Source organism: Lampris incognitus, chromosome 12 (genome assembly GCF_029633865.1).
Source record: "Lampris incognitus isolate fLamInc1 chromosome 12, fLamInc1.hap2, whole genome shotgun sequence".
NCBI lineage: Eukaryota > Metazoa > Chordata > Actinopteri > Lampriformes > Lampridae > Lampris > Lampris incognitus.
This window is the reverse complement of record NC_079222.1, coordinates 16,091,028-16,116,488: the sequence shown is the minus strand read 5'-3', so window position 1 is coordinate 16,116,488 and position 25,461 is coordinate 16,091,028. Positions and strand designations below refer to the sequence as shown.

The 25,461-nt window shown below is 43.6% G+C and overlaps 2 protein-coding genes across 2 annotated transcripts in view; one reads left to right on the top strand and one right to left on the bottom strand.

The window, feature by feature from the left end:
- The window catches only part of nup188 (nucleoporin 188), a 32,317-nt gene extending 28,965 nt beyond the window's left edge, over window positions 1–3,352 (top strand). The window contains exons 40-43 of the mRNA XM_056290787.1: window positions 1,416–1,547; window positions 1,637–1,686; window positions 1,796–1,925; window positions 2,082–3,352. Of these exons, the coding sequence (XP_056146762.1) occupies window positions 1,416–1,547; window positions 1,637–1,686; window positions 1,796–1,925; window positions 2,082–2,261 (492 nt within the window). The 3' untranslated portion in view covers window positions 2,262–3,352. The remainder of the gene's footprint in view (window positions 1–1,415; window positions 1,548–1,636; window positions 1,687–1,795; window positions 1,926–2,081) is intronic.
- An 8,402-nt stretch (window positions 3,353–11,754) lies between these two features.
- Window positions 11,755–25,461, bottom strand: part of shcbp1 (SHC SH2-domain binding protein 1) — a 32,312-nt gene continuing 18,605 nt past the window's right edge. Inside the window, exons 10-13 of the mRNA XM_056290951.1 lie at window positions 20,450–20,568; window positions 15,890–15,976; window positions 15,511–15,658; window positions 11,755–12,663 (exon numbers count right to left, since the gene is read on the bottom strand). Of these exons, the coding sequence (XP_056146926.1) occupies window positions 12,287–12,663; window positions 15,511–15,658; window positions 15,890–15,976; window positions 20,450–20,568 (731 nt within the window). The 3' untranslated portion in view covers window positions 11,755–12,286. The remainder of the gene's footprint in view (window positions 12,664–15,510; window positions 15,659–15,889; window positions 15,977–20,449; window positions 20,569–25,461) is intronic.

Genomic DNA, 25,461 nt, shown 5'->3' with positions numbered 1-25,461 from the left:
TAACTAGTCCCGCAGCTTTGAGGCAAAACCCCACAACATCAAAACGTGCAGTTCTTTTGGGAATGGTGTGCTGTGACTTTTCTTAGTGATTTGAGTAACCATGGCGATGAAAATCGCAAGAAAAAAAAGGGCGTCTGGGTAGCGTAGCAGTCTATTCCATTGCCTACAAACACAAGGATCACCGGTTCGAATTCCCGTGTTACCTCCGGCTTGGTCAGGCGTCCCTACAGACACAGTTGGCTGTGTCTGCAGGTGGGAAGCTGGATGTGGGAATGTGTCCTGGTTGCTGCACTGGCGCCTCCTCTGGTCAGTCGGGGCGCCTGTTTGGGGAGGAGGGGGAACTGGGAGGAATAGCATGATCCTCCCACGCGCTACCTCCCCCTGGTGAAACTCTTCACTGTCAGCTGAAAAGAAGCGGCTGGTGACGCCACATGTATTGGAGGAGGCTCCACCCCCTCCCCGGATCGGCAGAGGGGGTGGAGCAGCGACCGGGATGACTCGGAAGAGTGGGGTAATTAGCTGGGTACAACTGGGGAGAAAGAAAAACGGGGGGGAATCCTGAAAAAAAAAAATCAAAAACATTCTCATTGCAAAACAATGGGAAGTGGTCGTGAAAATGATCAAACCCACCCCTCTTGAGCAAAACTACTTCGTCATAACGTAGACACATGGTTGAAACTTTAAACGGGTCACTAGACTTCAGACTTTGTTGAGCTAAATCGATATTTGGATATCTAGTATGTTAATGTTTTTTAAAGAGCGTTTCAGTTTATAATGTGTGTGTATTGGGCTGACTGTACAGAGACGGTGCGTCACATTACCCACACTCTGCCATCCCTGAAAATTTCTCCCAAAATTTTTAACCTCTTAATTCTCGCAATTTCCAGCCGTAAGGGACAATTTATACATCAAAGCACAGAGGAACGTGTCCTCTTCTACCCAGCATGGCTCTCATTGTGACCTGACTTGCCGTTTTTGAATAAATCGCCTCCAGGCACCAAAAGCGCTGACCAAAACTCCTATAGACTGCAATGTTAAACTGAGCTCTGAAGTTCTTGTCAAAACAGAGATGATGGCAGTTTTTTTAAACTGCAGCAGCTCGTATGCCGCATAGAGTTGAGTAGGTAACTGGCTCGATGATTTCCTGCTGCCACCTCAAGCTGATGTGTGATGAGCGTTCTTATACAAAATGGCTGCCATGCATCACTCAGTTGGATGCTACACATTGGTGGTGATTGGGGTAGGTTTTCCCCCTCCACTGTGACGTGCTTAGGGTATCGAGATAAAGCACTATGTAAATATAATCCGTCATTATTATGAAGATATATTTTGTTATTTATCCCTGGATATACCAGTGAAGATGTAACATATCAGACACAGTGGAATAATCTCAGATTTTTACTCCTCCGCACCAGTGTATGGACATCACAGAATATAGGACCCTGTTCATCCACAGCTTCACAACGCCTGTGTTCGACCTTGACGTGGCTCCTTCCTTTGGCACCCTGCTGGCCACCATCAATGTGGCCCTAAGTTTGCTTGGAGAGGTAAATGTTTAGTGTTTATAAATGAACCTTGTAATTGTCCCCGGCTCTTCACAGCCTGACATTTTTGACTATTTTGTTTTCACATGCAGATGGAGAAGAAGAAAGAGCCAGCTTCCTCTGAGGAGATGCAAGCATTCAAGTAAGTAGCTTGAGGATCCATTGTTTCTATGTGGTAAGATTATATTTTTATATATTTATATAAAAGGCCCTGTACCAGAGGTTTGAGAAATTACTTATTGTTTCTTCAGGTCTTTGCTGATGTTCACTATGGAGAACTGTTTCTACGTGCTGATCTCCCAGGCAGTTCGATGTCTGAAGGACCCCTCGATCGTCCTCAGAGACAAGCAGAGGCTCAAACAGGGACTCAGCTCTGAACTGGTGAGAACTTGTGACCCACCAGCCCTCATTTTTCTTGCTACTACTCTTAATTTAACATTTTGAAGATGTCTGTGAACTTTTGCTGTTTGCAGAATGATCACATTTTATTTCTGACATTTTATGTCCTTCTCTCTCCTGTTGATTCCTCGCCTCCAGAGCACTCTTCTTTCTAGCCTGTCTCGCTACTTCCGCAGGGGGTCACCATCATCACCAGCCAGTGGTATTCTTCCTTCTACCCAGACCAAACCACCCACGCCAGGCTCCAAAGGCAGCCATGAAGGCCAGGAGCCATTCATTCAACTTGTCCAGGCCTTTGTTAGACTTGTTCAGAGATAGACAGTGGTCAGTGCTGTTCATTCATGAAAAATACCTTAAAGTTGGTTCTGTGTTTCAGCCTTAATGAATTAACATGGGCTCCTTTGTTTAAAAGCATCTGTGATGTCGGTAAATGTTTTTAATTAAAATATCCTGCACTTGTACTCGCTTACCTAATGAGTCTTTTTCCAATTCACTGGACAACAATTTTTTTTCAAACATTCTGCTTCCTGAAAAAAAATTAGATTATGATAGACAATGTCAAGCGGATGCAAAAATAATTTCAGATTTACTGTATCACATAGGAATTTGGAGAAACATTAAAATAACTTTTATTGAATTTACCATGTTTAATCGCATAATGACGCTGACACATTGTGTCAGTTCAACTGAGCTTAAAATGTTGTGCAGCCGATTTTTGTTTATACTCAGCATCTGGTGCCTCTCGTGTCAGTGCCCAACAATAGTCGGCCGGCATTGATGGATTCCAGTTGCCCTGATACCTCTTTTCCATGGTCGCAATGTCCTGGTGAAACCTTTCACCATGTTTGTCACTGACTGCACCAAGCTCAGCAGGGAAGAAGTCCAAGTGTGATGCCAAAAATGAATTTTCAATGACATGTTGCACTTCATGGTTTTTGTATGCTTTAAGCATGTTGTCAAGCAGCTCAGTGTAGTTTGGTGCTCTGTAGTTGCCAAGAAAATTCTCAACGGGGTGTCTGGGTAGCGTGGCGGTCTGTTCCGTTGCCTACTAACACGGGGATCGCCGGTTCGAATCCCCATGTTGCCTCCAGCTTGGTCAGGCATCCCTGCAGACACAATTGGCTGTGTCTGGGGGTGGGAAGCCGGATGTGGGTATGTGTCCTGGTCGCTGCACTAGTGGCTCCTCTGGTCAGTCGGGGCGCCTGCTCAGGGGGGAGGGGGAACTAGGGGGAATAGCGTGATCCTCCCACGCGATGTGTCCCCCTGGCGAAACTCCTTACCGTCAGGTGAGAAGAAGCGGCTGGCAACTCCACATGTATCGGAGGAGGCATGTGGTAGTCTGCAGCCCTCCCCGGATCAGCAGAGGGGGTGGCGCAGAGACCTGGACGGCTTGGAAGAGTGGGGTAATTGGCTGGATACAATTGAGAAAAAAAAGGGGGGGGGGAATAAAAAAAAAAATTCTCCGCAATGTCCCTTCCATGCTATTTTCTCTGGTCCCGCTAGCAGATCTTCTAATTCCCTGTCCTTGATGATCCGTGATTTGTGGACCAACAAAATGTCTTCCTTAATCATGGCATCAATTATTCTGGGAAACTTCTGTCTCAAATAGCAAAATCCATTACTGTCATTGCCGTCACAAAAATTTTCATCAATCCAAGTTTTATATGAGCAGGAGGCAGAAATATCTGTTGGGTCAACAAGTGGTTTATGCACCACACTTTTCTGCCCTGGAACACAATGCTCACGGAGCGGCCAGTTCTTTTTAATGTAATGTGACTTTTAGCACGGCTGTCCCATGCACAAAGGAAACAAAAGTACTTTGTGTATCCGAGCTGCATTCCTAGTAGCGGTGCCAGTACTTCTACATCACCACACATGTTCCAGTCTTAACTGTTGTACTGTATGTGTTTCAACAACACTTCCATGTTACTGTAGGTCTCTTTCATGTGTACTGCATAGCCAGTGGGTACTGAAGGGTAGATGTTGCCATTGTGTATCAGGACAGCTGTCAGGCTTGACAACATCTGGAAATGTGAGCAGCTTTTATAGCCTGTCTGCCAGCATCTAACCTCACTAAGAAGTGCCCAGGCATTAACACAACATCTGCATAGCACCTACCTTGGACTGACCAGAACAGCTTGCGTTGTGGGCAGTATACTAGTAGACTTAAAATATGATGGGAAATCACAGAAATAGGTTATATCTACAAAACAATATGTGATAGGATATTTTCAAGGTGATTTTTGTGATCAGAAGCCCAAAATCCATAAAATACACCCAAAAGTGTTCAGGAAGCAAAATTTTTGTTGTCCAGTGATCTCCTTTGGTTATCACATGTGCCCCTTCAGCAGAAATACATTACTAGAGTTTAATGGGCAGTACAACAAGGATCCAGCTTCAAAAAGCATTTTACTTTTGAAGTGATTATGTTGGTTTTTGTTACCCATGTTGAATCAGAATAGAGGTTTTTGTGTTTAGCTTCAGTTACCGACTTCATTTGGGTTTTTAAGTTTCAGTCCTTGACCATCTTTCTATGGCCTAGTTTTATAGGTCTGACAACATTTTATGACCAGATATATAATTGGTTTTACCTTTACAAAAATTGTCCAGTATAACCGTGACATGATTTTCGATACGGGATTTTTACATTGAACGTTGCCATTTTTTCTACTTGGATTCTTGATTTCAGTGGTGCTTGCGAAAGGAGGCAGGTTTTCTTTTTTCTTTAGAGTGAATTCTGAGTTGCATGAGTGTGCCTCTGTCTTCATTTTGTATACATTTCAAAGCAACTACCAAGGTTTATACTCATTGGTTTACTAATAAAGGGATGTTTCATAAAACCTTCTCGAACGTTTTAGAATTCTTATGGAGGATGACTTGTCTGTTATCATACATGCCTGATAAATAAAGTAAAGATCAACGGCTTCAGACATGTGGACATTTTGTAACAGCTTTTGGTTTACTGCGTTTACACATAATTGTGTGGCCACGCGTCCGGGTAGCGTGGCGGTCTGTTCCGTTGCCTACCAACACGGGGATTGCCGGTTCGAATCCCTGTGTTACCTCTGGCTTGGTCGGGCGTCCCTACAGACACAATTTGCCGTGTCTGTGGGTGGGAAGCCGGACGTGGGTATGTGTCCTGGTCGTTGCACTAGCACCTCCTGTGGTCGGTTGGGGCTCCTGTTCGGGGAGGAGGGCGAACTGGAAGGAATAGTGTGATCCTCCCACGCGCTACATCCCCCTGGCGAAACTCTGTCACTGTCAGGTGAAAAGAGGCGGCTGGTGACTCCACATGTATCGGAGGAGGCATGTGGTAGACTGCAGTCCTCCCCGGATCAGCAAAGCGACCGGGATGGCTCGGAAGAATGGGGTAATTTGCCCGATACAATTGACCCTTCGCTAAGGCCCCCCCCCCTTAGTTACTGTTGCTAAGTCCGTCAAAGCTTTAACATTATTTTACGGTTAATAAAAGTAATTACTTACCTTGGAGCAGACAAAGCTGTGCTTGTTGATCTTTGAGGGGTTCAGCTGGATTTGAGGACGTCCACATAGCTTTATCCACAGCCTACACTTTTCAGGGTTTGATTTTGGTTTTGGAAAGGGAAAAAAAACATACATCGCCTTCCAACCTCTCCGGGTTATGAGTGTCACTGTTACAAGTGCCCCAGGCACAACGTTTAACCTTAACTAGCTAAAAGTCCACAAAACCAGCTCGAAAATGAAGAAAATCTGAAACGTTTACATCAGAGGCAACGGAGCGCTGCCATGAAAGTGTCAGACCTCCTGTCCTGTGCTTCACTGTGACTGGCCAGTCTGCGTTTCGGGGGTCTGGCTTAGCGAAGGGTCAATTGAGGAGAAAAAGGGAACCTCTCCTTTTTTTTCTCAACACGATACATGTGGAGTCACCAGCCGCTTCTTTTCACCTGACAGTGAGGAGTTTCACCATGGGGACGTAGCGTGTAGGAGGATCACGCTATTCCCCCCCCCCCCCGAATAGGTGCCCAGACCAACCAGAGGAGGCGGTCGTGCAGCGACCAGGACGCATACCCACATTCGGCCTCCCACCTGCAGACACGGCCAATTGTGTCTGTAGGAAGGCCCGACCAAGCCGGGATAACAAAAGTATTATAATGAAATTATAAGATATATGAAGAATATGATGAAGAGGATGTCAAGCAGTGTCCAGATGCCACCAGAACAGCCTAGGACCTCAGCCACGTGACCACCATCACCATGTAGACCTGACAGGAAGTCAGGCTACACATGCAGTCAGGGGAGACTCACATCACACCATCCACATACACGGGAGAAGAGACAAGAAAAAACAGTCACACATTGTAGTGAGAGAAGAATGTAAAATTGAAACAGGATCCAAAATTAAATCAATTTAAAAGAGGTTTAAATAAAAAGGGATACTACATTGGAAAACGTCTTTCAGCTTTTTCCTGTTTCTCAGAGGTCGCCACAGTGGGTTTTACAGTTTCCATCAGTACCCTGTGAGGGCACAGCACCAATGTCGGCCATTGTTAACCCGAGCCTCGACCGATCCTGTGTGGAACCTCAACCGATCCCCTGTGGCCTTGTCAATCTGCATAATAATTTGGCAACATTTTACATCGGATGGCCTTCCTCACACAACCACTAACCCTATGGACAGGGGCACAGGTAAAGCGCTGGAGGCCATCCCAGTATTCATGGACTTACGCCCATGCCTGTCACCAAACGATCTTGAAAAACAAAATAAAGATTAGCTGGCTAGCTTGGCTATCTCATTTTTCAACAGCTCATCCTGATGCGGAAGAAAAGAAAGATGATTGAAATGGGGCCATGGATATTTTAAGGATATATTTTTATGTAAGTGTGTGTGTCTACCTGCTGGTTGTTGCTGCCCTCCCCTGCTGTGGAGCCAGCTGGCAGGGAGACTCTCTAGACCAGTTTGAGCAGTCGAGCTGCCTCCTCCAAGACCTGCTGCATGGTGTTGACACTGCTGGACAAAGTCTTCACATGCTGCTGCTCCACCACCTAATTCAACACACACACCATAAAGAAACCTTGGTCACAATACTGTTGCGTATGTAGTATTACTGCACTCCTGCTTGAATGGTAGGCAAATTTATCTATGTAGCACATTTCAGCAGCAAGGCAATTCAAAGTGCTTTACATAAAACATAATAGGCTTTAAGAGAATGCAATAAAAAGACATTTAAAAACAAATAAAAACAGTAAATGTTACAGTGCAGTGTAAGATGAAAATCAAAAGCAAGTTTTATTCAATAAAAGGCAGCGGCAGAGAGGAAAGCGTTCAACCTAGATCTGAAAGAACTGAGAGAGGCAGCAGACCTGCAGTTTTCAGGGAGTTTGTTCGAGATATGTGGTGCATAAAAACTGAAAGCTGCCTCTCCGTGTTTAGTTTTGACTCTGGGGACAGAAAGCAGACTCGTCCCAGACTATCTGAGCGGTCTGGATGGTTCATTGTGTAGCAGTAGATCAGAAATGTATTTTGGCCCTTAACCATTCAGTGCTTTATGAACCAAGAGCAGAGTTTTAAAATCAAATTGGTAAATGTCATTACCTGTCCGTTGGACCCGAGCCTATGACCCTCGGAGATTTGCTTAAGCAGGGGGTGGTCCTCAATTAGGCCAGGATCATGATGGCCATTGCGATTGGCCCAGAGGTTATGGCCTGGAACCAGGCAAGAGGGAGCATCAGACACTGTCACGTACACATTGATGTGTTTGGTCAATTGCAAGGTTACTGGGAGAAACATTCTACTGTTACAACATACAATTAATCTACTACTACTACTTTCAGCTGCTCCCATTAGGGGTCACCACAGCGGATCATCTGTTTCCATCTCTTCCTGTCCTCTACGTCTTCCCGTCACGCCAGCCACCTGCATGTCCATAAACTTCCACTTTGGCCTTCCTCGTTTCCTCTTCCCTGTCAGCTCCATATTCAGCATCCCTCTCCCAATAAAATGCCTTGCAAAAGTATTCAACCCCCTTGACAGTCATCACTAATTTCTGGATTATAAAAGATACTCACATAGCTGTTCTTGAACAATATTATTTTTGTGAAGCCATAAGCTCTAACAGCATGTTCCCAAATCCAAAATAAGTCATGTTCAGCTGACTGTTTATTAATAAATTAAAAACTAAAACATAGTGCTTGTAAGTATTCAACCCCTTGTCCTCTGAAAGCTCCAAGTTTACACAAATGACAAATTATTCCTAAAACAAACTCAGGTTAACATAATTGGACATAATTAGTGTGCACCTGATAAGATATTAAAGTAACGGTCTCATTTATGGGTAGAAAAGGCACTCTGTGTAAAGTTCATTAGCCGGGCACGAACTCCATCAGGAAATGAAGACAAAGGAGCATAATACTAAAGTAAGAGACAAAGTGATTAAAATGCAGAAGACAGGAAAGGGATACAAAATAATATCCAAGTGTTTGGATGTCCCGCGGCACACTGTTGGATCCATTGTCAGAAAGTGGAAGCGGTATCACACCACCCAGACGCTTTGTAGGACAGGCCGTCCCTCAAAGCGAAATGTCCGAGCCAGATGTGGGCTGGCGAGGAAAGCCACAGATGATCCTGCATCACTTTGAAGGAGCTCCACAGGTCAGTGGCTGAAACTGGAATAAATGTGCATGAGTCAACCATATCACGGGCTCTCCATAAATCTGGCCTGTATGGGAGGGTGGCAAGACTCCTTGTTTCTTTCCTGTTGTTGTTGTTTGTTTCTTGTTTGTTTTTTGTTTGTTTGTTCTTTCTTGTTTGCAATGGTGATGGACAGGTTGACGATGAGATCAGGCAGGAGTCTCCGTGGACTATGATGTTTGCCCATGACATTGTGATCTGTAGCGGAGTAGGGTGCATATTGAGGAGAGCCTGGAGAGGTGGAGGTATGCACTGTGGAGAAGAGGAATGAAAGTCAGCAGGAGCAAGACAGAATATGTATGCGTGAGTGAGAGGGAGGACAGTGGAATGGTGAGGATGCAAGGAGTAGGGGTGACGAAGGCGTATGAGTTTAAATACTTGGGGTTAACTGTCCAAAGTAATGGTGAGTGCAGAAAAGAGGTGAAGAAGAGAGTGCAGGCAGGGTGGAGTGGGTGGAGAAGAGTGTCAGAAGTGATTTGCGACAGAAGGGTAGCAGCAAGAGTTAAAGGGAAGGTTTACAAGATGGTTGTGAGACCAGCTATGTTGTATGGTTTGGAGACAGTGGCATTGATGAAAAGACAGGAGGCAGAGCTGGAGGTGACACAGTTGAAGATGCTAAAATTTTCATTGGGAGTGACGAAGAAGGACAGGATTAGGAACAAGTATATTAGAGGGACTGCTCAAGTTGGACAGTTTGGAGACAAAGCAAGAGAGACAAGATTGAGAAGGTTTGGACATGTGTGGAGGAGAGATGCTGGGTATATTGGGAGAAGGATTCTGAATATGGAGCTGCCAGGGAAGAGGAAAAGAAGAAGGCCAAAGAGGAGGTTTATGGATGTGGTGAGAGAGAACATGCAAGTGGCTGGTGTGACACAGGAAGATGCAGAAGACAGGAAGAAATGGAAACGGATGATCAGCTTTTGTGACCCCTAACGGGAGCAGCCAAAAGTAGTAGTAGTAGCAGCAGTAGTAGTAGTAGTAGTAGATGGGAGGATGGCAACAAAGAAGCCGTTGCTCAAAACTATGCATATAAAAGCACGCTTGGAGTTTGCTACCAAGCATGAGCGAGAACCCAGTAAAGATGTGGGTAAAGGTTTTGTGGTCAGATGAGACGAAAGTTGAGCTTTTTGGCCAAAACTCAAAACGTTACGTGTGGTGCAAACCTAACACTGCTCATGCCCTAAAAAACACCCTCCAGGGCATCCGGGTGGCATGGCAGTGTATTCTGTTGCCTATCAATATGGGGATCACTGGTTCGAATCCCAGTGTTACCTCCGGCTTGGTTGGGCGTCCCTTCAGACAAAATGGGCTGTGTCTGTGGGTGGGAAGCTGGATGTGGGTATGTGTCCTGGTCGCTGAACTAGCGCCTCCTCTGGTCGGTCGGGGCGCCTGTTCAGGGGGGAGTGGGAACTGGGGGGAACAGCGTGATCCTCCCATGCGCAACGTCCCCCTGGCGAAACTCCTCATTGTCAAGTGAAAAGAAGCGGCTGGTGGCGCCACATGTATCGGAGGAGGCATGTGGTAGTCTGCAGCCTTCCCTGGATCGGCAGAAGGGGTGGAGCAGCAACCGGGACAGCTCGGGAGAGTGGAGTAATTGGCCAAGTACAATAGGGGAGAAAAAAAAGGGGGGGGCACACACTCCTTATAGTGAAGCATGGCGGTGGCAGCATAATGCTATGGGGTTGTTTTTCATCAGCAGGCACTGGGAACCTTGTTCAAATTGAGGGAAGAATGGATGGAGGTTAATAAAGGGAAATATTGGAAGAAAACCTGTTGCAGTCTGCCATAAAACTGAAGTTTGGGAGAAGGTTCACCTTCCAGCAGGACAATGATCCTAAGCATAGGGCTAAAGCAAAAATGGCATGGCTCAGCAACAAAAAGGTGAACGTTTTGGAGTGGCCAAGTCAAAGTCCAGACCTCAACCCCATTGAAAATCTGTGGCACAGACTGACAATCGCAGTCCAGAGGCGCCATCCCAACAACCTGCAAGACCTCTGCCAAGAAGGTGCAAAGCTTGTACATACTTACTCCAAGAGAATCATGGCTATTATTATAGCAAAAGGGTACTCTACAAAGTATTGATATGTGGGGGTTGAATACTTATGTAAGCACTATACTAGTTTTTATATTTATAAAAATTCAGCATAACATAACTTATTTTGACTTTGGGAATATGCTGTTGGAGCTTATGGGTTCACAAAAATGATATCGTCCAGGAACAGATGTGTGAGTATCTTTTATAATCCAGAAATAAGTAATGACTGTCAAGGGGGGGTGAATACTTTTGCAAGGCACTGTAGTTTTACAAATATTTTAGTACCAACAATTTGGGCACTGCTACTGATGGCAGACAGTAAGTATGACAAGAGGGAAGGTGGGAAATGTTGCCATCTTTGTAATAAGAGTGGTGATTAGAATGAGACCTATGTATGTGAAGAGAATGAGAATTATCTGTGCAAAATGCATGTCAGACATTAGCCTCTTTTCCCCACCAAATGGCCAAATGGTTACCAGGGCCACATTGTGCAGTTCTGCACTTCTCAAGACTCATAGGGCCAATTACCATTTCTTTTTCCCATCTGTTAGACACTTCCCAGTCCTGGTTTTAGCAGCCCAAGAAAAACTACAATGAGAACAGTAGGTGACGCAGTGGGTCAGCGACTCGGCTATCAGTTGGAACATTTTTTAATTTCTCTTTTCTCCTTCCAAGTGATCATTATTGTTTTTGTCGGACCAGATGTCAACTAGTGCAACTGTATCCTCCACTGACTATGATACGTTTCAGGCATTTTTATTCCTTTTCAACCGACCTAGCTGACCTGGAAGTGAATGTGCAGAAAGCAGCTGGGGAGTCATAGAACTGATGCAAATGTGAAACCAATAAATGAATACCTACCTACATCATTAAGTCATTCCATCCAAATGGTTCTGCTGCACTCAGCGTGGTTATCCAACTGTGCCAAGAAAAGCGTGCCAGGCACAGTTTGTAAGCGTTCCATGTCAAACTGTGTCCGGGTGGAAATGCCATTGGAACTGTTCCTCAGAACCATTCTGCCCTACCGTGGAAGGGACTAATAATAGAGTATTCAGAACAGTAATCATTCTGGACTGAAACTGAATGAATTTCCTTTGCCATTTTTTGTATCTTTATGGAATTTATTGCCCAATATCAAACAATTGTAAATTTTCGACTAATGTAGGGTAAAATTTAAATATCAGAACCTAATTAGCATATCCGCATAGATCACATTTTCAGCTCTCACCAGACATCGTTTTCAAATTAAAAACTTGTTCAAAAATAAGTTAAAATACTTAAAAGTATACAGAGTAATGGCATTTTAACAGTAAAAAAAAAAAACAACATTAAGACAATGTAAGAAAAACAAAATTCAAATTGTGCAAGTGAAACATCGCGAAGTCAATCCAAGCTGGAAAGGTGAACTTCCCCCACCCATAAAAAATTCAAAAAGACCCCGTGAAAATGTTAGATGCAACGGTTATAAATAATTAATGCAAAGAATTGTGAGAGTATTGTAAGAATACCTTAAGTTTCTAATATCTGGCGAAAACAGCCAACCACCCCTACCATAATCCATTTACCAGACATTGGTAGATGGTTGTATCAGATGCAGATCTGATGTGACGGAACAGACTGGTTAGTCCACATTCTAGTCAGTCAGTACAGAAAGGTGCCAAAGTTGCCCATGCCATTCGTTTTGAATTGATTGCCCTGCATAGAGACAAACATCTCTTGCACCTGGTCCTCATCAATGGGCATACAGTATGGGTCTTTGTTCTTCATATGCTGTTGACACAGGGGCCACTTCCTGGCTGATGTGGTGGCTCCAAGCTTTCGCTCAATGGCACCCTTGTCTTCTACGATCTTGGAGGCAACGTAATTGGTGATTCCGGTTGAGGTGGCATTGGTTGAAGATGTCAACAAAAGATCGTTGTTGAGCTGGGGGTTTGCAGGGACTTCCTTCTCTTCTTCTGGTTTGCCTTCTTCCTCTAAATTCTCTTTAGCTGTCAGTCCACCAGAATCCTCAGGGTCGTCTACATAAAGGGAGGAAAATACAGCTCACTAAAATGGAATCGTTCTTGAAGCAAATTAACAATCACTGGTGATCTGTGGAATTCAAACACATTCTTTGTATAATGACAATGACTAAAATTTGCACAAAAGTAGGCAGTACAATGCACTGTGATCCAAAAAGCGTCATAACTTCAATATAGAGCTGGCATTTAATACAGAAGGGAGAGAAAAATCGAATCAGTTACAAGTTTTATTTGATGATGTCTACATCACCATAATGACCCCAGAATCGATGTTTTTAGGAAGCATATGGAGCACACACAAGCACGCAAGTACACACGCACACACACGCACACACACACACACACACACACACACACACACACACACACACACACACACACACACACACACACACAGTAAAAATATATATGTACTCAATTGTTAATAAACTCCGTTACTTGAACATTTTTCACTGCGTGCCTACATTTCTTTGTGCGCTTCTTATTTTTTTCCTTTAGGAGCACGTGTACTCCTTGGGGAAAAAGTTAGCGTAGAGCCCTGGAGGTGGTTCTTGACATGTGTCAAGTGGCTTACAGGACATGCTAATCCCACCCCACACCAAAACAGGGCTTTTCCCAACTGTGCATCTCTTGATCAACTGCTGGAAACAGCAATTTCCTCCAGGATAATAGTGTTATCATATCTGACATTTACTGTGTATCTTTGTGGAGTAAATCTCATGGTCTTCTTTGAGGAATAAAAACAAAGCATTTAGCCAGTCAGTGTAGGTACAGGAGCAGAGGTCTGCACATGACAAACCGCAAAAAAGCCACTGGCACCTACCAGTTTCACTGCAAAATGTACACTACGTTAGAGGTTTGTCAGATCTCTTAAAATCATTTGTTGCTGGGTCCAAAGGAGGACTTGTGGAGTGTGACTACAGCGAAATTATGTAATTTACTTCATGACTCAAAAGACATATTAAGAAGTATCCTCATTTGGGGGTAGATGTGACATAGATGTGTCTTTATAGTGGGGACAAGTATGTAGTATAGCCCATCAAAAGTAATTGGGCAGCCTGGTCCATGGTCCAACTGCACATTTGCTAATTTTCCAACTGTCAGGTACCTGATACAATGTCTAATATTTCAAGACATTTTAATTTCCAACCTCTATGCTTTCTATGCTTGCTTTTGGATTTTTCCCTCTTCCCTTCTTCTTTAGCCTAGAAATATTATTAGGTCTTCTAGCATGCACTGAATGCTTGAGATCTTCCCTCCAATTTTCAAAAAGATTCAATTAGTGGGACTGTGAAGGACCAAAACTCACATTTCTTATATCATTTTTACTGCTGTAAATGTTAATTTTCTATACTATACTATACTATCATTATTTTGTATTACCTATTCTGCTGTTTTCCATGTATCAAATGAAGCCCATCGTCACATGTTCTTTGATATCATTAATTGCTTGTTGATGGCAACTAAGTTCAAAGATATTGTCTCCCCCAAATACTTGGTGTTATGTATACCATATGATATGGTATTATCTATTATGTGGGTTGCTAAAGCGTCATGTGATGTAGGCTGAAAGGTACAGGCTACCGATTCCTGCATGCGTGACAAACACCGGATAGGCCCCTCCTCGCGGTATTGACCGGATTTCACTTGTGGAGTTGGCGTAACCTGGGCAGCACTCAGCTGGCTAAAGCCTAACGGGACCACGGACTGGCGGTTATAAAAATCCCACTCATCCCTGGCTTGTAAGTGCCTAACAAGTGGGCAGTCCGGACTCCCAATCCAACCGTCACTTGGGTGCAACCTGTGGCGGATCCCATCGTCTTCACTCTTGTGTTGCCATGGAACTAGATCCTCCAAGGCCAAGCAGTGTGGACCAGCGTCACGACCTGATCACCACTTTAATCAAGGCTTTATCCAAGTTTTTAAGCACACACCTTAATCTCGTGGAATGGATCCTCGGACATGAGAGACGCCAACGACGACAACGATCTATTATGTAACATAAAGTATATTAGTACTTTATCTAGACTGTATGGATATCAGAATCAGAATCAACTTTATTCTTCTTTTTATTCTATCAACCTTTTCCTCCTGTTCCGATGCAAGGGTCTAAGATGTTGTGTTGTTGTAAAGCCCCCTGAGGCAAATTTATAATTTCTGATATTGGGCTATACAAATAAAATTGACTTGAATTTATTGGCTGAGTGTGCCTATGCCTATGATATTAACTGCATCATACACAAACATTTATATTAAACTATTACACATACATTTTTCACACATTTTATATTAAAGTAATTTAAATGGTTATTTTCAACACTTTGTTTTATGTTAAAAACTTTCAATTTATAGATTATGATTGCAATATTAGTAAAAGCAACCTGCATCTTTGTGAACATTCATTAAAGAAAGGCATCAAGTTTTATATTAGAAACATAATTTGAGAACTACTTTCACCTACAGATGCATGTTTACTCTGTCTAGAGACGTTAGAAACACTAAAAGAAATTAGTCTTAACCAGTCCTGTAGAGGAGGGGTTGACAAAGTAAGGGTAGACAAGAAAGTTGAGAAGACATTTGGGGGATTTTATCGTGCACTAATGCCAAATGATATGGGAAAGAGGACTACAATGAGCTCAGTGAGCCTATACTAGCACGAATGTTCGGATCAACGTGTTTGATCAGATAAGGAAAACTTCGGCTTTATCAACAACGGTTATTGATGAGTGTGAACACAGGTACAGTATTGACAACTGTTCAAATGAATTGACATAACTGTTGCATAAATGTCAGCCTTTCAGGTATCAGCTCACAAAAATGGTGCAAAGAGAATCAAGTCCTTACTTATAGCATTGTCCTGAGGAACATGGTCTTCCTCAGGTTCTGTCCCTTTGCTAGGTTTCACCACAATCACCCCATAGCGCTCATTGTTGTGAATCACATTGTCTTCCAAGGTGATGTGGGTAATCACATCAAGGTCATCAGCAAATTCCTAGAGGTACAGAACGCAACACAGAGCAACTGATGGGTATGAGACTTGAACACAGCTGTACAGCTCCCCTTTTTGTGTAAATCTTTTCATAAGCATAACTGAAAAATAAAAATAAATTAATCCTTGGACATTAAAGATAATACCTTTCATCTTTACTAATACTTAATCTGTAAAAGTTTGAAGTTACAGGTTGTACTGTGCAGTATAGTGTTGTGATAAGCAATATTTTACCTTGATAAGAATCCCTTCCTTGCAGTGGTGGATTCCATTCCCGACTAGGATGCATTCACTGCCAGGGTTGATCTCCACGCCAGCCCCCTTGATACAGAAACAGACTGTAATATCAGCATCACATGTGCATCAACATACTGTATACACAAACGGAGAACCAATCTTCCCAAAACCAAAGCCCACTGAGTCAAACACCACTCATGGCTGGATTTTAATCAAAATGTATTAGAAAATTCTGCGAGGCCTCTTGATAAAACCATACCAATGTTTTCCAGTTTGCAGAAATCAGAGGGAATTAGATTTTGAATTTAAAAGGTATACTTTGAAAGATTTTCACTTCAGTCGCAGTGAACCTCTATACAATTTACTCTGCTTTTTATATGTTGGTGTAGCCTGTGTTCAGTGTTTTATTCTGGAAGATTGTCAGTTGTAAATCCCCAACCCCCACTGTAAGAGTTCAAGTTCACCCAGTCCAAAGGAGAAGCACGAGTTGTGAGACTAGCTGAAGAGATGCCTGCCATCAGACCAAAAAAGCCCCAGTGTGCCTTTCCAAATAGTTTCGGAGATAGCGAGGACTAAAACAAAATCTCAGCTTTGATAGCTCAAGGGATAATGCAGATCAACTGTCTTGAGGGATTATTAGCACTGCTGGTGCCCACTTTCCCCTATTAGTTCGGTGCTAACTGGCTAGCTACTTAGTCAATTCAAAACTCAAAGTGACAAAGCTGAGTGTGAGAGATCATTTCGCATCATAACCGCTGGTGCTTTCCCAGAGGAGAGGAGCAAGTCAGGTACCTGGAGGTGCCCTGCACTGTGTTAGAGGTTTCAGTTATGAAGGGCAGAACAATTCTGGTGTGTAGTCAATGACCCCCTGCCCAATGGCTTCAGCTGCCAACACTGTTCCTTCACCCCTGAGCACATGACAACAGGCAAGGTAATAGTCCTGCTGGAAGAGACCCAACGAGCCTGGAATGGACTTGGTCCAAGCTAACAGGGTTTCTCGAAGTTTTTACTCAAAGGTCTGCATCTGACTTTTATTCATGGTCAGAGGTCTGAAATGATTGGCGATAGCAAAATAACATTTAATTAACCCACTTATAAAGTTTAAGCAACATAAATTCAAGTTCAAGACACTCAAGATAATCAAAATACATTTGAGCCTAGTGGGAGAAATGGCATTGTTTGCCTGCAGTCAGCTGCTTGAACCTAGGCTCTAGGCACAAAAGATGTGATTACCAGTCGGCGATACTGATCCAAATGTTCTTTTCAAAGAGCCACCCTCTCTGCCTCTGATTGGCTCTAACCCTAACGAAAATACCTGTAGGTTATTGTAATTTATGGTCGTGCTATTTTCACTCCTCTCCTGTGTTTCAACGAGTAAGTAAATAAGAGTTTATTTATATAGCATCTTTTAAAAACAAAGTTGCAAAGCGGGGCACACAGGGCTCGAAATTAACGATGTCCCGATGTCCCGGGGACCATAAAAAATCCTACTGGGACACAAATATATTTTGTCTGGGACAATTCCGGGACAGTGAAAAAAAATGTCAAAGTAAACTTTGAAATAGGTGTTATTTGCAAAGTCATTAATTATGAGTATCTAGACGTTACTTTGTCATTTGAATAATTTAATAAAAACGTGTGAACGGCGAAACTACAGAAGGCTTACGTTCTTGCGGCACCTCACGATAGGGCAGTCAATCGCCTGTTCATGCAAAATCACAGAATGCATTCTACGTCATCCACTCTGCCAGTGGCTGCTGTTTGACTCGCGCCAATGCAACATTCATAGAGCCAGAGCGATAGACCATCATCAACGACAGTTAAAAGAAGAAGAAAGAAATGCTGAGGTGGTTGAATAAACAGCCCCCTGATGCAAGCCCCAATACTGCCGACTCCCGAAACTCCCGAAACTAATATTCATATGTTTAATAAAAGAATAAGCATTTTAAACTTATATGGTGGACCAGAGTCCATGCTGTGATGATTAAGTGACAAAAAAGGATCAAATTATATGTATTCTGCATAATTGGGGGGGGCGACGACAAGAATTAAAATTTGGGACACTGTTGGTTATACCCGGGACAATACAAAGTAGAATTCGGGACAGTTGTAGGACACTGAGGAAAAAAGTTAATTTCGAGCCCTTGGTGCACAAGATAGACACAGAAAAAATAAACATACACATAGTTATATACAGAAAAGTAAACATTACAACCCCATTACAGGGTAAGCAAGTCGGTAGAGATGGGTTTGAGAAGTTTTTTTAAAGCTGTTTACAGACTCAGCTGATCTAACGGGGGGGGGGGGGGGGCTATTCCAGAGGGACGGGGCCCTTACAGCCAAAGCACAGTCACCCTTGGATTTGTGGAGGGAGCGGGGTATAAATAAGAGACCGTGGTCAGAAGATCTGAGTGGCCTAGAGGTGGAGTAAGATGCATAAGATCAGAAATGTATAAAGCGGCAAGACCATGTAGGGCCTTATATGTGATAAGCAGTATCTTGAAGTCTATTCTATAATTTAATGGGAGCCAACGAAGGGATGCAAGGATTGTTGTGATGTGGGATCTAAGATGGGCATTGGTTAGCATCCTGGCTGCAGCATTTTGCACAAGATGCAGGGGGGACAGGGCTGCTTGGCTGAGGCAGGAGAAAAGAGCACTACAGTAGTCAAGGCATGAAAAAATTAGGGTATGGATTAGCAATTCAAGATCTCTGGTTGATAGCATTGATTTGATTTTTGCGATGTTCCAGAGTTGGAAAAAGTAGGTTTGCACAGGCTTGTTTATGTGCAGGTCAAAATTCAGATTTTGGTCAGAGTACACCCAGATTTCTTGAGGAGGGTTTAACATTTTGTGGCCAGAGGGCTGGTACAAGGTTTCTTTTTTGAGACAAACATATTAGGACCAATAAGGAGAACCTAAGTTTTGTCTGAATTGAGCTGAACGAAATTGAGTGACATCTATTCCTTAATAGCAGCCAGGCACTCATGAAGGGTACCCATATTACTCATATCATTTGGTTTAACTGATAATTACAGCTGCATGTCATCAGCATAGTAGTGGTGAGAGATGCAATTGAACTGGCTAACCGGATTGCTAACCCCCCCCCCACACACACACACAGAGTGGAGCAGAGGCGATATACTGAATGAGGTGGAAATGAAGATAAGCAAGAGAGACAAGATTGAGATGGTTTGGACATGTGTGGAGGAGAGATGCTGGATATACTGGGAGAAGGATGCTGAAGATGCAGCTGTCAGGCAAGAGGAAAAGAGGAAGGCCAAAGAGGAGGTTTATGGATGTGGTGAGGGAGGACATGCAGGTGATTGGCGTGACAGAGGAAGATGCAGAAGACAGATGATCTGCTGTGGCGACCCCAAACGGGAGCAGCTGAAAGAAGTAAAAGAAGTGTATTCAATAACATCTGCTCATTTTCTGAGGGTATGGTCACACATGCACGAAATTAACATTGGTAAATATTCGCCTCCCATTCACTTCCATTCTATGCGAGTAAAGGAGCGAATAAAACATGCTCTTCTGGTGGCAAAGGAAATTCGCATCTTCGCTTAGTGTGGAGTTCAACTTTGACCAGCGAATCTGCCGCCTCAAACAACAACAAAGAAATGTGTAGTTGACCCCACTTGGCGTCACATCCTGCACTTCTCACTTTCAGCACAAGATTGAATTTTGCCTCTGCAGGCGATGGTCATTTGCCTGCATTCATGCATGTGTGTCTGTAGCGTGAGAGGTGTACACCATACTGTTTGGAGAGGGGAATGGGGACATGGGTGGAGTAAGGCTGTTTATGTGTTGATTCAGATCTCTGGCACATATATGGGTGTAAATCTTACATAGTATACCTTTCAGAATTGAATTGAGATAAATGTAGAATACTTTGGAAATTAAGGTTTTGGGTATATTTTTTTTTTACTACTTTATTGATCCCTGTGGGGAAATTCTTTCTCTGCATTTAACCCATCCTAGCTGTGTAGCTAGGAGCGCTGGGCAGCCGCCGTGCAGCACCCAGGGACCAACTCCAGTTCGTCTTGCCATGCCTCGGCCAGGGGCACAGACAGGAGTATTATCCCTAACATGCATGTCTTTTTTGATGGTGGGGGAAACTGGAGCACCCGAAGGAAACCCACCGCAGACACAGGGATAACAGACAAATTCCATACAGAGGACGACCTGAGATGACCCCCAAGGTTGGACAACCCCAGGGTTCGAACCCAGGACCTTGGGGATATACGCTGTTTGGAATGATAACAACAGCTACCAAGAACAAAAGCTTACAAGCAAATGAAAACTTCCAGTATGTCAGCAACTCAACACTAGCAGGTTTAAAGTGTATTCCTTTGTAGATTAAGAAACACCACTTACTGCGTCTGTGCCACGCCTAACATATTAGTGTCACTATTCAAGCTGTCTGCACTAACAGTAAGAAAGTGTAAAACAGAGTTTAACAAATGAATTGATAGATTTCATAAGGCCCTTGGTTAAATTTCGCAGGACAAACAGACATTGAAACACTCATATGCACTCTAACCAACTATCTTACCTTTGACCCGTAGATATCACACCTGTTCATGGTAAGGTGGGCCGAATTACATACAATTACACCGGTGGTCTCACACTGTAGCACACAGTTATTCATCTCCAGCTTCCCCCGACGCACACCTAGTAATCAGAGGAAACAAGTCAAGACACTGTATAGTAGGACTGGGCGAGATGAACAAAATCAAACATCACAATATTTTTGACTATAGTGTAGAGATGACTACTGGTGCTGTCACAAAATATTTACACAATGACATTTTTGCTAAACAGTCATTAGTAATGTGGTTATGATGTCCAAACAGGTAGAGACAAATAATATAACAGCTAGAACAGTTAAAGTAATTGCATCTCTTGACTGTAATGCAGCCTTTAAAACCAGGGAAAGACTTAGTATGTCATATCACAACATTACAATATGCAAAATCCCAGATGATATCTAGTCTTATATCATAATAGCGACATAATATTGATATATTGCCCAGCTCTACTGTATGGCACTAGTATGGACCAAGGGATGAACTATTGACCTAGTTAGCAGTTTTCAACAAGCAGCTACAAGATCTTTCAGTAGTTCAATATTTGTGGAGGCCTATTGTTTTAACTATGTCTGTAATAGAAACTATTAAACACATGTACTTGTGGAGACTTTAGGATCTGTACTGAAAAGTTAGAAACTATAACAAGCAAGCTAAGTGTACTACATAAGGCATACTACCTAGAGTCTGCTTTTACTTATTTGCTCATTTTGCTTAAAGATCAAATTCAAGTTCAACTTTATTTTCATGTGTATTAGAATAAAATGATATTCCTGTGCTCTGGCTCGCTCTGCCTTAATGCAAAGGACACATGGTCAAAGGAAACACCATCCAAAAAAACAAAAACAAAAAACTAACACCACTACTGGCCTACATTGATCATGTATACATGAATTCATACGTTATATACACAATATAGAAAAGTACACAATAACACAACAAAGTAAGGTGCATATGGGTGTGCCAGCTGTTCAGCAACCTGACTGCCTGTGGAAGTAAAATTAGTACTGAGATGGGTGGTGTGTGATTTGATGTCTGGTAATGTTTTTTAGATGGAAGCAGCGAGAACAGAACAGGGTGGGTGGTGTCCTTAATGATGTTTTGGGCTTTCATTTTGCAGCGAGTGGTGTAAATATGAAGTTGTGGTAGTTCCATGCCAATGATTTTTGCTGCAGTCTTTACAGTCCTTTGAAGCAGTCTGCAGTCCTGAGCAGTCAGGTTGCCAAACCCCACTGTGATACAGCCTGTCAAGACACTCTCCATGGTACTGCAATAAAAGTTCATAAGAGTTTTGGTACTCTTGAGACACCTCAGAAAATACAGTCTCTGTTCTGCCTTCTTCAAGATGCAAATGGTGTTTAGAGACCATGTGAGGGTGTCTTGATATGTAAACTGAGACATTTAAAACTATCCACAATTTCAACAGATGACCCACTGATGGAAATAGGAATGTGATTATCCACTGATCTTTCTAAAGCCAGCAGTGACTTCTTTTGTCATATTGACATTTATTTATTTATCCCCCGACCCTTTTTCTCCCCAATTGTATCCGGCCAATTACCCTACTCTTCTGAGGCGTCCCGGTTGCTGCTCCACCCCCTCTGCCAATCCAGGGAGGGTTGCAGACTACCACATGTCCCTCCGATACATGTGGAGTCGCCAGCCGCTTCTTTTCACCTTACAGTGAGGAGTTTGGTCAGGGGAACGTAGCGCGTGGGAGGATCATGCTATTCCCCCCAGTCCCCCCCGAACAGGCGCCCAAACCGACCAGAGGAGGCACTAGTGCAGCAACCAGGACACATACCCACATCCTGCTTCCCACCCGCAGACACGGCAAATTGTGTCTGTAGAGACGCCCGACTAAGCCGGAGGTAACACCGGGATTCGATCCAGCGATCCCTGTGTTGGTAGGCAATGGAATAGATCGCTACCCTACCCCAACGCCCCATATTGACATTTATAGAGGTTGTTATCATGACTCCTATAGGCCCTCTCATCACTGTCACTTATTAGACCAATCACTGTGGTGTCATCTGCAAAATTTGATGACGCCGTTGTTGTCATATTTGGCAACACAGTCGTGTGTAAACAGACTGTATAATAGGGGACTGAGACAGCAGCCCTGAGGCACGCTGGTCCTAAGAACTAATGTAGATGGAGTATGTTTTACCTATTCTCACACCCTGGGGCCTGCCTGTCAGGAAATCAAATAGCCAATTACACATAGAGTTGCCTAGACAAAGACCTCCGAGTTTCAACACTAGTTGGGATGGTACAACTGTATTAAAAGTAGAAATGTAATCAATAAACAACATTTTGACATACGTATTTTTCTTTTCAAGGTGTACTAAAGCAGTACACAGATTATGAAATTAAGATTTAGGACGGATAAGTTAGCAGCTAACTAATGATTCAGTAGGACGTAAGTATCTGGTGATACCGGAAACTCTTACGCAAACAGACAGACCTGGAAGTTCTGCAGCGTGACATTAATTCGTCTAAAAAAATCAATGATTCAAACAGGGCACAAAGGGGCGTTCAAGTATCAACACTGTGAATCAGGCTCCACTGAGCACTGTTGTGTCCAAAGTGTGCAAATTCCGCATGCTATAATTCTCTTTGACGTTTCATTCATTCATCATTCCCTAGTAACTGCGAGGAAAGAGCTAAGTGGCTAGCGAAGATTCTGAGGGATGCATTTACTGTCACCAAGGGTACAAAAGTGTGTAGTCGGCATTTTGAACCAGGTGATTTCGCTGTGCCAGCTAAAGGTGTGTTAAGGAGGCTCAAGAAAGGAGCTGTCCCCACACTCTGTGTGGAATGAGTACTCCAAGCCCGCACCCAGGCTAGGGGTGTGGGAGCGCCGGGAGCATCCTGGTGTCGCCCCTCTACCAGCTCTGGACTCCTCTGATAATGAGATGGATGTCAGCAGCTGCCTGCAAGAGCATGACTATTGCTCCTAATCCTGCCGCTTTGGGTGATGCCCTGGCCCAAAACGAGTCGATGAGGAAACAAATAGAAATGCTCCAGAAACAACTAGAGACCATCCAGCTACAGTTCAAATTCAGCCTGAGGCGATTTGCAGGTTCCGATGAGGACATTCGGTTTTACACCAGGTATGTCTGATTTGTATCATTTCATTTATTTGCCCCTACCAAATTAACTCACCTGTTCAATCTCTCCACCCCCCACCATGCCTCTCTCACACACACCCACATGTAGTAGATTCCAGCAAAGTAGCAAGGTAACGTTAGTTGCAAGGCAGCCAGCTAACGTTAGCTAGCCAGCCAGCCAGCTAGCTAGCTAGCGCTAGCATTGTTCCAATGATGCCATTACTCACCCTCGTAGTTGTCGATGTAGCTCGAAATATACATCTTAAACCCCTTTTCTTTTTTGCTCGTCTGAGCTACTGAGGAAGCACTCACAATGCGATGTACATCATTGACCGCGATTTTAGGGAGGTCCCGCAAACAGCAAGTGTAAAACAAAGCCATCTCTTCTCTCAACAAACCAGACCGGAAGATCTTGTGCAAGTACTCATATGTCGGAAGTCGAACGACGCCATCTTACTCACCCAGGCTATTCACTTGAGCACTAAGTACTGTCAGGTTCCCACTGATGCGCTTAACAATTGATTGCCAGGCGGCTTCCTGGTGGAATCCTTGTTTCCCACCACAGTATTGCCTTTCTTGCAAATTATATGCTCATATTTTTCATATACAGTGCATCCGGAAAGTATTCACACCCCTTCACTTTCCCCACATTTTGTTATGTTACAGCCTTATTCCAAAATGGATTAAATTCCTTTTTTTTCCTCATTAATCTACACACAATACCTCATAATGACAAAGTGAAAAAGGTTTTGTAGAAATTTTTGCGAATTTTTTAAAAATAAAAAACTGAAATATTGCATGTACATAAGTATTCACACCCTTTGCTATGACACTCAAAATTGAGCTCAGGTTCATCCTGTTTCCACTGATCATCCCTGAGATGTTTCTACATCTTGATTGGAGTCCACCTGTAGTAAATTCAATTGATTGGACATGATTTGGAAAGGCACACACCTGTCTATATAAGGTCCCACTGTTGACAGTGCATGTCAGAGCAGAAACCAAGCCATGAAGTCAAAGGAATTGTCTGTGGAGCTCCGAGACAGGATTGTATCAAGGCACAGATCTGGGGAAGGGTACAAAAAATGTCTACAGCTTTGAAGGCCACGAAGAGCACAGTGGTCTCCATCATTCGTAAATGGAAGAAGTTTGGATCCACCAGGACTCTTCCTAGAGCTGGCCGCCCAGCCAAACTGAGCAATCGGGGGAGAAGGGCCTTGGTCAGGGAGGTGACCAAGAACCCAATGGTCACTCTGACAGAGCTCCAGCGTTCCTCTGTGGAGACTGGAGAACCTTCCAGAAGGACAACCATCTCTGCAGCACTCCACCAATCAGGCCTTTATGGTAGAGTGGTCAGATGGAAGCCTCTGCTCAGTAAAAGGCACATAACAGCCCGCTTGGAGTTTGCCAGAAAAAACCTAAAGGACTCTCAGACCATGAGAAACAAGATTCTCTGGTCTGATGAAACCAAGATTGAACTCTTTGGCCTGAATGCCAAACGTCACGTCTGGAGGAAACCAGGCACCTCTCATCACCTTGCTAATACCGTCCCTACAGTGAAGCATGGTGGTGGCAGCATCATGCTGTGGGGATGTTTTTCAGTGGCAGGAACTGGGAGACTAGTCAGGATCGAGGGAAAGATGAATGGAGCAAAATACAGAGATCCTTGATGAAAACCTTCTTCAGAGCGCTCAGGACCTCAGACTGGGGCGAAGGTTTACCTTTCAACACTACAACGACCCTAAGCACACAGCCAAGACAACGAAGGAGTGGCTTCGGGACAAGTCTGTGAATGTGCTTGAGTGGCCCAGCCAGAGCCCAGGCTTGAACCCCATTGAACATCTCTGGAAAGACCTGAAAATAGC